Below are 15,572 nucleotides of genomic sequence, written 5' to 3' on the forward strand. Positions count from 1 at the left end.
ATGAAAACAAGACTCAAGGTGATTCAGGAGGGTGAAGAAATGATAAAGAGAATGGCATTGGTGGACAGTAGTAACACACTTAAGAATTATTCAATAATAAATATAAATTCGTCCTTCACTTATGGTAAAGGAAAGTCTACTTGGAAGGATTCAATTTACATGAGATTACGATTAGGATATAAATATATCTGGCAATACGGTGTCGATGTCAGTGAAAAAGATAAGGAGTGTAAATTATGTAGCATGCCGTACGCCCACACCTTAGAACATTATGTATTAGAGTGTCACCTTATTGAAAAATATAGAAATAAGGAAATAAATAGTGTACCACATCAAATTGTTTGGATGTGTGATAATGGTATAATAGACAGTATACTTAAGAGCTACAAGAATTTTGCTCCAAGAATGTAACAATTATATGCTGTACTTGCTGTATGCAATGTTAAATGGGATTCTTGTACTGTTATATGTCTATTTGTACTCACTGAATTTGTGCGCCCCTTGAGGGACTTGAAGTAGAGGGGGGTAGAAATAGCCTAAGCTACTCTATCCCTTTGAGATGTATTTATTGCTTATCTCAATAAACATACTTGAACTTGAACTTGGGCTCTCCATTCCTTCCTCCCCCGTCACATCCCAAATTCATATCCTGACCTCTTCCCAGTGATTTATAATTGTATTGGCTTGGCGCTTTCTCTCCTGGTCCGTGCCAGATCTCCAGTATCAGCTATTGATACAGATAATGGCTCCGAAGAGCCTTCACTTAGGTGCTCACTGTAGCCCGTGCTACTTGGAACTTTTTGTTCCGATTAGCTGAATCTAAAACAACAACAACACTTACTCCTCATAGTTCCCTTCCGTTCGCCTCCTGCATGGGGGTACGCAGTCTTTCTTGACCCAGAAATATCAGGGTTCATCCGGCACTTGTGCCATCCTGGCCCCTAAATCACTGACGCATTAGGTAAGTCTGTGTATAACTGTAAAGAGCTATTGTACACTAAGTTGAAATTCTGGGCAGGGAGGGACGATTTAGGGCTCTGTACACTCTGCAGTAAAGGAACTACAAAAGACCTATTACTGTAGTTCATACGAGGAAACGCCTATTTATATTATGTTAGATATAAGGGTCCCAGCAGTACAGTAGGGTTCGTTCTCCACTCATAATCGATAATTCCGAGTTCGAATCCCGGGTGGGACAGACATGGTTGGGCGCATTTCCTATCACCTAATGGGTCTGTTCACCTAGCAGTAAGTAGATACTCCGGAGTTGGTCAGCTTGTTGTTGGATTGCATCCTGGGGAAGGTCAGTAATTCGACTTTGGGGGAGGACCTTGATATAAGCCTAACGTGTATGTACACACTCTGGCTGCCTGTCCCCGACACAATGAATTATTAATTATATCAAAACTCGTTCATTTGTATCTAACCTTCGCTTTAAACAACTTTTTGATTTAATTATTTCATATCAACTTGATTTCCAAACTGGTATTTACATATGTATTGTATAATACATAATGTACAATACATTAATATATAATACATTACACACTGACTAATCAATATACATTAGGGTCCCCGTGTCGCAGTGGTAAAACATTCGCCCTACGCTTCGCAAGCGATTTGGCCTGTGTTCGTATCCTGACCTGGGAGGATTGACTGGGCGCCAATCCTTAACTGTAGCCTCTGTTCACCCAGCAGTGAATGGGTACCTGGTTGTTAATCGATTTAGCGGGTCGTATTCCAGAGAAAATTAGCTTAAGGACCTGCCCGAAACGCTATGCGTGCTAGTGGCTTTACAAGAATGTAAGAACTCTTGTATATATAAGTAATATAAAACAAGTTTGGCCTATGTTATAATACATTGAGTATAAATGTTACATCGTGTTTTCGATAGACTATATGCACTCGATAGAGAAAATAGTTGTTCAAAAGTCTGCATGAAATCGTCTGCTCCGTTAACTGGATCTATAACACCAACTTGAGTTACGTTAATTAGTTTATTATAGACCCCATACCCGCCCCGTGGGAAGTGCCAGAAATGTTAAGACACATAATAGGCTCAAGCACTGGTATTTCTGCCAGTTTTAACTAATCAGAAGTATTCGAATCTTCTTGAATCTTCAACTCTCCTAACCTAGTCTAGCAACCTGTAGGTTACCTATTACCCTGTTCATTAGTCTAAAGAAACGTCAATACACAGTAGGGGGGTAGAAATAGCCTAAGCTACCCTTTGAGATGTATTTTTTCTTGTCACAATAAACATACTTGAACTTGATCATCACAGTACTTTTAATGTCACTGTAGCACTAGATTTTTTACGGTTTGAATCTGTTATAATTATGGTGCATTAATTGTGGCAACAGGTTTTTTTACATAGTAGTTTACACTTGTAAACTTTGGCTGTTAATAAAGGCGGCGGTTACACCCAAAATCACCCCCGTGTGATCTGTTACTTGTATAAATATTCCCTGATAAATGAATCACAGCCAGATACTTTAACGAATAATGAAATCCTTGCTGAATATTTGGAAAGATTGGCGAGCCTCGATGGCAACTCTGGGTCAAGAAATACTCGAGTGGTTGGAGGAGCTCTGCAAGTCAGTCGACGGCACGCACTCGAGGAAGGGGCATTCCACACGGTGGCTCCAGGAATATCCACGTGCTCAAACCAGTCTTAACATTAGTCATTACCCAACTATCTGGGAGCACATTTACTTGCTCTCAGACATCCCCTTAGAAGCGACATCAATAACCAGTCATCCCCATCGAAGCGACATCAGTAATCTATCATCCCTTTAGAAAGCACATAATGTACTAGTCATCCCCTTAGAAGTCGCATCTACTACCACTCCCAACCATTTCCTTAGGAGCGACATTAGAGCCACATACCCACTGTGTCAAGGAAGAGAGGCCACGATGCAGGACACTGTCATGGAGGAGATACAGACGTGGTCAGCTGGCGGTGCGTGTTGTTTTTACTCTTTATTGGGTATATAATTATGAGTTTAGGCTAATCACTAAATGTTAAAACACAGAATTAAGAACATTTTACAATACATTCTAATAATGTATTTGCCAAGTCATGATACGTGATTTAACTAGATTTACACGAGGGTGACTGTCTCCATAGTGGCCTACGGGGACAGGAAGCTGGCGGTCTGTCAAGGGTTTTTTTCCATCAGAATTTTAAAACCTTCAATTATTCCTTCGTGGTGAAGGCGAGTTGAATTTTGTCGCTCGTGTTGAACTTTTTATAAAGTAGATATGTCCTTTTGAAGATGAGGTCTCCACGCATAGGGGCTCAGTATTCCAGATGGGACGCACCAGATTTGTGCAGTTGAATAACCACTTTCTTTTCCTTTAAGTCAGTTTTTTTTATTATAACTTAGGCTTTTCATTTTTTTTATAGCAGCAACTACTTTTTGAGCAACTTTCAATGACTGGTGGATAACTCCTAGACACTTTTGTTTATCAATCTGCTGCATGTTCGTGTTACAATAGTTATGAAGGGAATTGTTACACCCTATATGTAGGGTTTTGCGTATGTCTGTCCATGTGTGAAGTTCATGTAGATCGCGTTGCAAGGCCTCAATAACATCTCTGCTTTCCACTTTACCGTAGATTGTTGTGTCGTCTACAAATTTGATGATATGGTTTGAAATATTCTCCTCTGACTTTGATGTATATTACAAAAAATAGTTGTCTCCAAGATGGAATCTTGCGGTACTCCACTCACAAAATTTGTCCAGATTAATTTTCATTTAGGACGACCCTTTGTTTTATTGAACATTTGTTTTATCCATTCTAGTATTTTACCGTTTATTCCTTGTGCTTGGAATTTCTGTCCCAATCTTCCATCAGAGCCGGCATACAGAGGGAGTTTACGAGAGACGTAGTGACAGTGGTCATGCTCGAATGTATAATAATTAACTTGGGCTGTAATCTTTAACACACTGCACATTATTAATTTGTTGACTACAAATAATATTGACTGCGCGAATCCGTTATATACGTCATATTAATGTAATTTGTATTTGTTAATTATATTAACACTTCCAGTAAAAAATGCAGTCCATCCTATCCACGTTATGGCCGTTACCACTGACCAGGTCAGTGATTGCCTCATCAAGGAGTTAGTTCTTCCCCACATCCTGTTTCCTGGCCCCTGGGTGCAATAGCTGCAAGGAATTCCACCATGGTTTCTTTCCAAGAAGCTTCCTGGGGGGGGGGGGGGCATGTCTAGTTCGGCGCCATTTTTCTGGTTCGGCGCCAATATCGGGGGCGCCCACCGCCGCCCTGATATTGCCTGACAGCTGAGTGGACAGCCCTTCGGATTCGTAGTACCTGAATTTCCGGGTTCGATCCCCGGTGGAGGTTGAGACAAATCTGCAAAATGTTTTTCACCCTGATGCCCCTCTTACCTAGCAGTAAATAGGTACCTAGGAGTTAGACAGCTGCTACGGGCTGCTTCCTGGGGATATGTTAAAGGCCTGGTCGAGGGCCATGCCGCGGGGACGCTAAGCCCCGAAATCATCTCAAGATAACCTCAAGATCCTCTTGTTTTGGTAGTACTTATAGTAACGATGAGGACCATAGAACAACGCAGTTAGAATTTGTTGTTGTTTAAGATTCAGCTACTGGGAACAAAAAGTTCAAAGTAGCACGGGCTATGGTGAGCCCGTAGTGGACTTACCTGGCACAGGAGCGGGGCTGGAACTTTTTTTTGGCGCAGTTAGAAAGTAGAAATCGGTACTATTGAATTTAGACAAGCCGGTAAAAATGTCCTCTATGTTGCAGAGACAAATTAAGTAACCTAACCTTCCTCGGCTTAATACAAGCTATCTGAGGCCTAATATAGTACATATGTGTGTTATACTTTGCCTAGGAATATTTAAGTTAGTTTTTTAGCTTAATTTTTTCGGCCTATAAAAGTGAACAGCACCAAATTTTACTATCTAATTGCTTAGTACGTCAATATTTGTACTATACTGCACATAGTTACAAAAAATACTATCTAAACAGGAGGATGGGTTGAAAGGTAGTAAGCGAAAGCCTGTAAATGTCAAATTATTATGAATGAATGAATGAGTGTAGTAAGTAAAGGTCAGGACATCAAAGCATGCTTGAGATCTTAACGCCCAGGATACGTCTTCAGCATCACTAGAATCTTAACTTCCTTACGTCACTGGCCTAAGTTTCATAATTCACATCCGTGGAGACATAGGACGTTATAATTAGTAAATCCTTTTGATTACATATCGTGATAACTTAATTCGACCGTAATCTTATCGGCTTTGAAAAAGTTGACAAGCAAACCTAGTTTCTGCAGACGCAATATGTCATGTGAGTTCTTAAACACATTCTTGAATGCGCCCCCCCCCTCCCGCCCTATTGATTGATCGCAGCCTGACGTATGAATCACAGCCTGGTTAATCAGGTATCCTTTGGAGGTGTTTATCAAGTTCTATTTTGAACACTGCGAGGGGTCGGCCAGTTATGCCCCTTATGTGTAGTGGAAGCGTGTTGAACAGTCTCGGGCCTCTGATGTTGATAGAGTTCTCTCTCAGAGTACCTGTTGCACCTCTGCTTTTCAACGGGAATATTCTGCACATCTTGCCATGCCTCCTTGTCTCGTGGGATGTTATTTCTGTGTGCAGGTTTGGGACCCGCCCCTCTACTATTTTCCACGTGTAAATTATTATGTATCTCTCCCGCCTGCGCTCAAGGAGACGCTGGATCAAGGGCCGAGACGCATTCATAATTTTAACATTTTCTATTAAAATAGTTTTATCATATATCAATTAATACTATATATTAAAGTTGTGTGTATAGTTAGGCTGGATGTTTATGCTCTGTTGGCTATTATTCAACCCTTCCACAACAGTGTTCGTCCGTCCGACGGTCAACTCCAAAAACACATTGATATGTATTCAAAATAGAATTTTTTAAATTATAAATTAATGTTATATACTAGCATATTGTGCATGTTTAGGTGTAGGTTAGGTGTTCAGGGTCTGTTAGCAATTACTTGTATTTTGTAGTATGTGGGTAGTGTGTGAGCAGTTTTTCATTCATAAACAGAAGTTTGGCGGTTGGATTAGCGACCATTTAACTTTTGTGGATGTGCTGGTATCACATTAGTTAGCCAAATCGGCTAAAACCCATGATCACGGGTTCGATTCCTGGGCAGGGCGAGACGTGTAGGCACGTTGTCCTTACACTCGAAGCCTTTATCCATCTAGCAGTAAATTAGGCATCCGGGAGTTAGTCGACTGCTGTGTGTCGCATTCTAGTAAATGAGCAGCCGTTGGATAATAAGACCTTGATATGCCTAAGAGTCTTCCTCTTCGTGACAATTGGAAGCCATACCCTTAGCCTACTTTTATCCTGTCGCAGGGTACACCCCGGTGGGACGGAGCGGTCACAGGATATCCTGCAGCGACTCCTTCCTCTACTGCGTAGGAGGCTACAACCCATCCTACGGTGCCCTACAGGAGGTGAGGCATGGACCAGTGCTCTGGACCAGTGCTCTGCAGGAGGATGAGTAGAGCAAAATTAATGTATTTTTCCCTTCTATTTCTATTGCTCCTCCTCCTGCTATTGATCATTCTTCTACTCCCCCATCTTTCGCCTTCTCATTTCGCATCATTTTCTGACGCTGCAGCCTCGGGTGGTAAGGCATAGTTGTGGGATAAGCTTCAAAGTTTTAAAATATTAATGATTAAATGAAATGTCATGAAGGACTTTGCCTTATAAGTTCTAACTTATTTTGCTTTATTAAGGGTTGTGTAGAAGTATCTCTTAATATTCGAAATAAGAGTAAATAAATTTAACTAAACTAAAATACTAACTAATCTAATTTTAACTAAAAAATGGATTGCCAACGATATATTTCTTGGGCTGCGAGGTCTAGGTTTTATGTGCTTAATTTGTAATTATAAGGTGTGAAGGATAGATGAAATTGCTTATGTGGATTTTCCGCATACAAATGATCAGTGTTTCGTGATCGAACTTAAAAATACTTGTATAATAATTTTTGCTAAATAATTTTTTAATATGAATTACCAAAGTGTTCCGCAACGTCACCTTATGACTGTTAATATAGTTTGCAAGTGTTATACGAGTCTGCTGTGGCGCAAAATTCATGTCATGCAGGGATTATGACCCACGGGCGCCTTCGGGTCTACCTTTGATCCAAAGGATTAATTGAAATGTAATGAGAACGAAGCGGTACGCTTCTGACTAATGTGGGTTCCGCTTGACTGAACCCAGGAACGTGTAGGTTGAGGAAAGGGTCACCTTAGCGTGGCACCTTCTTCCCAAGGTGTATCTATCCTACCCAAAGTGTTCCTAGGCTACACCACGGAACCCTCCCCCCACCCCCATTGGGGAACCCAGGGTTTAGCATGTCACCCCCTCCCCACCACCCTGTGGCACGTCGGAGCCTAGTCTAACCAGCTTTACTGACTGCCAACCTCGGCATAAAATTCTGTGCTTCTTTAGCACCAATAGTATTGGTGTTTAATGGTTTATATAACGAATGACATAGTTTCTTTTTTGTTTTGTTAAGAGTGTGACGTGTAGTTTTCAAGACAGGATTAGCCTTTGACGAAATAAACATCAACGAAATCTTAATGCTTAGCACTATGATCAATACTTTGCACTTTCTATATTGTGTTTTTATTTAATGTTATTGATGTGAACATTTTGCTACTAAGAATATTAGATTCTTAGTAGAATCTAAGAATCTATAGTAGAATCTATATTGCACTTCCACCCTTCGCCTTCCAATTCCACGATAATCTTTTGTTTAAATCAGAATTCGGCAAAGACCACCACTATTAATTCGCCTTTTTCTGGCATCAGTTTAATTGGTATTTCAGCTGCCCATTACGTGACAAACCTGGCCTAGAAATCGGCCGAGAATGCTGTGACTGTGACGTCGCTTGCCTATGTTTTTTTCCCTTTCATATTGGGATACAAAGTGATATTTAGGACCTTATGAATATCCTGCGACACAGATTGCATGGTTCCTGAAGCCCCTCCCCGTGTGTTAGTCGTCTCTGCTCATGGTTTTAACGGTACTTTGGTTCCATTACGTATTAAGGTTTGATTTAGTAATGTTTAGTATGCGTCAGGCGACGGGTTGGTCAGGCAGTTGGGTTTGCTTGGGAAGTCATACTGGTTTATATTTTTATTATTCCTTCATTTAGGACACAACTCTCGGTAGGCGACAGCTAGACTATGTAGGAACAGATTGGAACTGAAATGTCTTAGTGACATGAAAGTTTGTAGTAGCTACCTGTACCGTACTGCAGACATGGCGCCTTAACCTGACAACATGCGAGTGGGAGCAGCTTTCCGACTCATCCTTCACCCCGGCTGCCAGTATCTCCCACTGCCTGGCCACCTCCGGCCACGACCTCCTCATGCTGGGCGGTACTAACTTTCCCTTCGGCAGTGCCATCAGCAGCCAGGTGGAGGCTTGTGACGTGCGCTCGGGGGAGTGGAGGACTCTACCCACGCACGGGGACACGCCGCCCCAACTCTATGGTCAAGTGAGTTCAATTTTGTATGAACTTGTAAATGTTTTAGAATTGAATTTATGATTCTTAATAGGCTCAAACCCTCCCCCCCCCCGGTTATATCATAGGTTTAGGGATATATATATATGTGTGTGTGTTTAATATATACAGTATTAAAGTACCTCCCCTTCATTATACCAATAGCCACTTAAATCTAAACATGTGATCCAGATTACGATGTATTGGTAATAGGTTAATTACATTTCTGATAATGTAGGAAAAGTGTGTTGTTCTGACATTGTGTTGCTTGTGTAGCAACCCGTCCTCCGACCAAGTCTATTCTATCCAGCGGTCGACCCCAAGGACGCATTCATCAATTTTAACATTCTGTTGATTAAAAACAGAACTTTTCTCAAATATAAATTAATATTATTATATATTAGCATATTGTGCATATTTAGGCACTGGTTAGGATAGGTGTTTAGGTTCTGTTGGCGATTATTTGTACTTCGTGGGATGAAGAAGCGTTTACAGCGCTGTAGTTCGAACAAAAGTCGTCAGCCAAGAACTTGTTCCGGAAGTGTTCGAACGTCATAAGTTATGAGTCGTGTGTAAACCATTTTCATTCATAAACAGGGGGGTTTGGCGGGTGTATGGAATGGACTTTAGGGTTTTGTTTTGGAGGACGGGCTGTATGTAGCGACTGAAGTGGTTGACCTAAAGGTGTTTCTACAGGCCGCACGCCGACATGGAGAGATGGTGTACACAGTGGGTGGTACCTCTGGCTACCACTTCTCCCTACACGCCCACGCCCTCCACCTCCCCTCCGGCACCTGGTCCACCCTCGCCGACACCCACCACTTTAAGGTGTGCCCGTAACACCCGCCTCAGTGTATAAACTATGGCATGACTCCTCGCCAATATTTTATCCATATTGTATCCTCTGTTAATGTGTGATATTAATATTATATTATTCATTACTTACTGTTTGACTAAAAATAACTGTACTAAATGAATGAACACATCCATACTAGTCGGAGCCCGTTCTCAGACCAAATCCATTACCATGAGAACCCCCCCCCCCCTCTTCCTCAAACTACCTGGATAGTTTAGACATTTGATATGGTCTGAAAGCATATTACGGTTCCAGTAATAGTCAACATGTAAACTGGTAAGTGAACCTTTGTCCTAAACAGGGAGTATTCTAAAGTTATAACTCTATTGTATTAAAAATCGTTGGTTTTAAATATACAAAAGTGTATGCTGAAAACGTTTTCTTTGAAGAATGTTTTTTTGTAAACATAATTCTCGGGTACACTGAAATAGTTTTCGAATCCCATATTTCATATTATTGTCAATAAAATACACTGAATTAATGTAACCAAGCGTAATAAGACCTAACTTAATAAAACCTTAAGTAACCATAACCTAACCATGGACAGAGTAGATAATACCACTAATTATGTAGTCATTCTCAATCCTAATATTACCGTGAGCTTATTTCCTGCGATTATTTGGCTGACTAGTCAAGATCACACTCGCCCCAAAATTATAGCACATTTTCCGCTCCACCATACAATCGCCATGTCGTGCCACCATCATACAATCATTATATAATAATTTGTGTATAATGAATACATTGTAAATATATTTAACACATTAGATTAAGTCTGTGGTTTGTATTACTATAGGCGCATTTGTTGTTTATTAAAATGCATGTGTGTGTGTATCCCAGGATGGCGAGCCTATGGGGCGATATAGGGCGGAAATTGGTGTGTGGGGCGGGCGAGTGGTGGTGGTGGGTGGCGCCGATTCCTTCACAGTCTTCCCGCTCGACCAGGTAAGTCTCGTCCATATGCTTCATTATCTGGTCCACACACCCACCCCCAAGTTGTCTGATCCACACACCCACCCCAAGTTGTCTGCACACACCCACCCCAAGTTGTCTGGTCCACACACCCACCCCAAGTTGTCTGCACACACCCACCCCAAGTTGTCTGGTCCACACACCCACCCCAAGTTGCCTGGTCCACACACACCCACCCCAAGTTGTCTGGTCCACATACTGGCTATTCGAATACATTATCTGATATAGTTAACAGTTACTATTTTCTGGTTGTATAATTGTGCTAGTGGTACATGAGATTGACAATCTCGTTCTTGACATACTAGGCATCTTAAAAAGAGTGATAGATGTTTAGGTTGGCAGTCTTGTTCATTAACTTTAAAGTCTTCTGTGAGGTCCAGCAGTGAGATTCACTGCTGTGAGGTGATTCCTCAACAGTGTCGCCTAAGTACTGGGCCTCCAAACATTGAAGGCGTCTTACTTCTAGGGGGGGATGATTCAGTTACCTGGTTCTGAACGTTTTCTAATAATCTTTCTGTAGATGTTGTTTACGTCCCCTAATACAACACTTAATCATGGTTAAGGGGGTTCAGGGGACTTGTAAAGCTGAATGGTTGCCTTATTTGTCTTGTATGCAAAGGTTCGATTGGCGATTCCTTGTTTTGTTGGTTATATTTTCTACTGTTCGTACTTGTTAAGCTGCTGCTCTCACTCGTTGATGACCTACTGCTGGTACTAGTTTTATTATGCCTTATTTTATTATTGTTATTTATTATTGTGAGTTATTATGCCTAGACCTCTCTTTCAACTGACAACAAAGCAGTATTTTATATATGGTAGTTGAAATGTGCTTTGTGTCCCGCTAATAGCTCTACAGTTTGTCAGTTTATATAGCATTTGCTAAATTTTTTGCCATTTTATATAGTATTTGCTAGATTGTTGGCCATTTTATATAGTATTTGGTCCATTGCTGGTCATTCGTGATGCTTAGTAATAATTTTGCATGAAAGCAGAAATCACCTCACCTGCCACTTTTGTGCATCGTCCACAGAGTTGGTCTTTCATGAGGAACTCTAATCAACGAACGGGTGCAATTCTCCTGTACTCTTGTGCATCTCTTGGAGTGTTGAGATGTGGGAACAAGATTACTGGGCCAATTTTTTTTTCATAAATCATTGAAGTTGAAGACGGTTTCTTTCACATTATCTGGAATATATTGCGGATATGGAAGAAGCTTGATTTTGTGCATGTAAATATTATTATTATATACAGGGTTGTTGCTAGTCTAAAAACATCTGTCCTCTTCCCCGGCAAATATGATAACTCATGTTAAAGATTTATTTTGAGGCGGGAGGGAGCCTGTAATTACACATCCCACCCGGGAGTGTCCTTCTGTGGTGGTGATATTTTTTAAATACTGTATACGAAATAGGTCTTTTGGGGGCAAAATGGGCATCTCTCCGCCTCCTTCGATCCCCATGCGACTGATGGATTAATGCGGTGAGGCTGCTCAGCTTTCCATATTCGCTACTTATGGTACTTTTAAAATTGTCAAGTTAACTTATTTTAATATTGAAAAAATAAACACGCTCACAACTGCATCAATATAATTTTTCCACTGCCATTCCTGCCTCACTGGCTTAGAACGATTCCATGTAACAGAAATCTTGTCATTCTCACCAGTTCCGAGACTTGTGATTGCGCCCTAGTGAGTGTTCGCCACTAACCGGTACCCTACTCGCCAGGTTCCTGTACTGAACATCGACTTGGGGAAATGGGAAGTGCTGAGAACCCACCCTGACCCACGGCTCCAAGCCCACCCCAGCCCACGACGCTGCCTCGCTGCCGTGCAGAGACATCACGGTAGGTGTTTATGAATAACAACTCGATTCGACTTGACAGTGGTCTAGGACGGACCGAAATGTCGTCGTCCCTTCACCCTCTAGTGTGTGGTTGCCTACATTGATCTGGCTCGTCAGTGTTTTTGTCGCCTACCGGTGGGCTCTCCTTTTGTCCCTCGCTTGGAAAGGTCTATATATTCACTGTCTTTTTTCACATTACTTTGTACGTTATGATCATGTTACCTCCTCTTGTCCGCTCTTCCATTATCGTTTGTTTGAATTCACTTGGTGTATATTCCTACTTAATTTCTTACCTGTAGTCTGTCTTATGGCAAATCTCTGGACATCAATTTTCTTAGTGTTTTATCAGGTGTGGGTTACGTGTTGTTGCTGTATACTCTAGAACTAGTTTACCGAACTGTTTATAATATTCTGAAGGCTTCTTTGTTGAGATTCTTGATTGCCATCCTTGTTTACTAGTTTGTATATGCAGCTGATGTTATCCTGTTAATGTGTGTGGTGTTAAAAGTGGTGACATTAGCAGTGCTCCGATTTGTGATTGGCCGCCTGCGGGCTTATGCTATTCGATCGCCGGCCAATCGTCCGCCTCGCATTCTAAATATACTTTGGAACGTCCAACAAATCCAAGTGAGCCGTGATTCATACGTGAGGCTGCGAACAGCTGCGCCTAGCCGCCTGGTTCACCAGACCACCAACCAGGAGGTCTGGTCACAAACCTCTTGGTTGGTGACCGGGTAATAAGGTTACCCAGTCCCTAAGACCGGGTCGCGCGGGACCTTAATTCCCGGAATCAACGCAAGGCGACAGTGTCATCTGGTTTTGGTGGAGGGTGGTCATGGCCGATCTGCTGCCCCTGGCAGAATAGTAGTTGTGTTCAGGGATGCTACAAGTGGGAAGTATACTTCCAAACCATGTCTTTACACTAGTTAAATCTACTTAGTGAATTGCACTTTTGGCATAGACAACTTTATGCTTTCTTCTGCTTTCGTATCAATAACTTGAAAAATATTGACATACTTTTGATTAATTTATGTATAAGTGTTATATAGGCATAGTGGGGGTTATTGCTTTCTCTTGAAAATACTTTATTTGATAGAGTTGTATGTGGTTGGAGGCACGGACGGGACGGAGGTGATGGACGACGTGTGGAGACTAGACCTGGTAACGCTCGGCTGGACGCGACTACCTTACACCCTTCCCACCCCACTCTACTTCCACGACGCCTCCCTCACTCAGGTACGTCACTCTACACCATCCTCACAAGGGCACAGTTAAATAATCCCCCCCCCCCTTTCGCCCTCCCTCAGCCTTTCTGGTAACGGCAACCCTGTGTTACAGAACGGGTGTCTGTACGTGTACGGTGGGTTGAGCAGCGTGGGCAGCAGCGAGCGGTCTAGCGCTGTGTACCGCGCCAGGCTGGAAGCGCCCCCGCTCCTGGAAGCCGCCTGGGATGCCTTCACTACCTACTGCCCTACTCTCAGCACTCCCCTGACCGCCTCGGTCGCTCCTACAGGCAGCGCTCTTACATCCAAGGATTTTCTGGCTGCCGGAATCCCTAGAAATCTCCTCAAGAGACTATCCAAGCTCTCTGGAGGTCGGGCCGGCCACTGAGCTTCTGTTATTCATGGTAAAATATTCCTCTAGTTTCAACACTTAGAATTTTGATGGTAGAATTGGCTAGTAGGGAATAGATCGAAAATGGGCTGAACAGAAGTGGAAGTCTGAAAAAGGAAGCGACGTGGCCTTCTTGGTTTTGAGAGTTTGTGTAATTTTTTTTCATTTTGCGTGGTTACTTTTGATTGGTTTAATGCTTTAGTGTCCTCCCATTTTTGTTAAGCGAAGATTAGCAGAAGTATTTGACGGGACTTGTGTATTTTGTGGGGTCTGTAATGACCTTCCACCACCGCCCACTGGATGGGTGTATGGTCTGCAATACCCTCCCACCACAACCCACTGGGTGGGTGTGTGGTTTGTAATACCCTCCCACCACCACCCACTGGATGGGTGTATGGTCTGTAATACCCTCCCACCACCGCCCACTGGATGGGTGTATGGTCTGTAATACCCTCCCACTGGATGGGTGTGGGCTCTGTAATACCCTCCCACCACCACCCACTGGATGGGTGTATGGTCTGTAATACCCTCCCACTGGATGGGTGTGGGCTCTGTAATACCCTCCCACCACCACCCACTGGATGGGTGTATGGTCTGTAATACCCTCCCACCACCGCCCACTGGATGGGTGTATGGTCTGTAATACCCTCCCACCACCACCCACTGGATGGGTGTATGGTCTGTAATACCCTCCCACCACCACCCACTGGATGGATGTATGGTCTGTAATACCCTCCCACCACCACCCACTGGATGGGTGTATGGTCTGTAATACCCTCCCACCACCACCCACTGGATGGGTGTATGGTCTGTAATACCCTCCCACCACCACCCACTGGATGGGTGTATGGTCTGTAATACCCTCCCACCACCGCCCACTGGATGGGTGTATGGTCTGTAATACCCTCCCACCACCGCCCACTGGATGGGTGTATGGTCTGTAATAATCTAACTATACTAACCAGCTGTGTGGGGAGACAGCTGGCATCACTGTAACGGATTCTCTCGTAATGGGATTGTTGTTGGAGAGAACACAACGACTGTATTTATTTTGTTTGTGCATTTGCCTTTTACACTTACGAGTAAACGTTTCTATTTTGTTTAAATATTTCTCATTCCGGAACTTCCACCCTGGCGACCCAAGTTCGAACAATTATCTGCGACAGCTTTCTCAGTCAGTGCCAGACTGGTCTGTTTTAGTTGGTTTAGTTTGGAAAATTCTGACAACTGTGGGAAATCCAGTCTAAATCTTTACCATTATAATAATGAAATTACGACCGATTGTTAGGAAAAGATCATTTTCCATAATTTATCAAGAAATTAGTTTTACCTCAATTTACCTGACGGGCTATCTATTGGCAGAGATAAGGAAGCTGTTGGTGAGTAAATGGTGTCTCGCTATCGCTCATGAGTTTTTCCAGTGATTTAAATTAAAGCACTACTTTCATCTTAATGGCTTAGGCGGATAGGTGGTTCTAAAAGTCTAGTAAACAGCGTGTGTGAAGAAGCAGCTGTTGCCCTACTGAGGCTTTGTGAGCTTGACACTGTTCAACTCGTTCTCGCATTTTTACAGTCAATATTGACTTATTAAATAAGTGCATATGTGACATACTAATTTGTGAATATTTTAGTTTACCTTGAAAAGTTTCATAGAAAACACCAACCTTACCTAACCTTCTTAGTATGTTAAGATAAGCATCTTAATGCTTCGTAATTACAATTGTT

At 42.4% G+C, this 15,572-nt stretch overlaps 1 protein-coding gene across 1 annotated transcript; it reads left to right on the top strand.

The window, feature by feature from the left end:
- Nucleotides 1–2,612: 2,612 nt before the first annotated feature.
- On the top strand, nt 2,613–14,947 carry LOC123757016 (kelch domain-containing protein 10). The gene is made up of 8 exons (XM_045740417.2): nt 2,613–2,962; nt 6,397–6,497; nt 8,319–8,558; nt 9,261–9,392; nt 10,261–10,365; nt 12,117–12,234; nt 13,330–13,469; nt 13,572–14,947. Exons 1-8 carry the CDS (start codon nt 2,917–2,919, stop codon nt 13,842–13,844), a joined length of 1,155 nt encoding a protein of 384 aa, XP_045596373.2. The 5' UTR covers nt 2,613–2,916; the 3' UTR covers nt 13,845–14,947.
- The last annotated feature ends 625 nt before the right edge of the window (nt 14,948–15,572 follow it).

The sequence above is a fragment of the Procambarus clarkii genome, chromosome 26 (assembly GCF_040958095.1).
Source record: "Procambarus clarkii isolate CNS0578487 chromosome 26, FALCON_Pclarkii_2.0, whole genome shotgun sequence".
Taxonomy (NCBI): domain Eukaryota; kingdom Metazoa; phylum Arthropoda; class Malacostraca; order Decapoda; family Cambaridae; genus Procambarus; species Procambarus clarkii.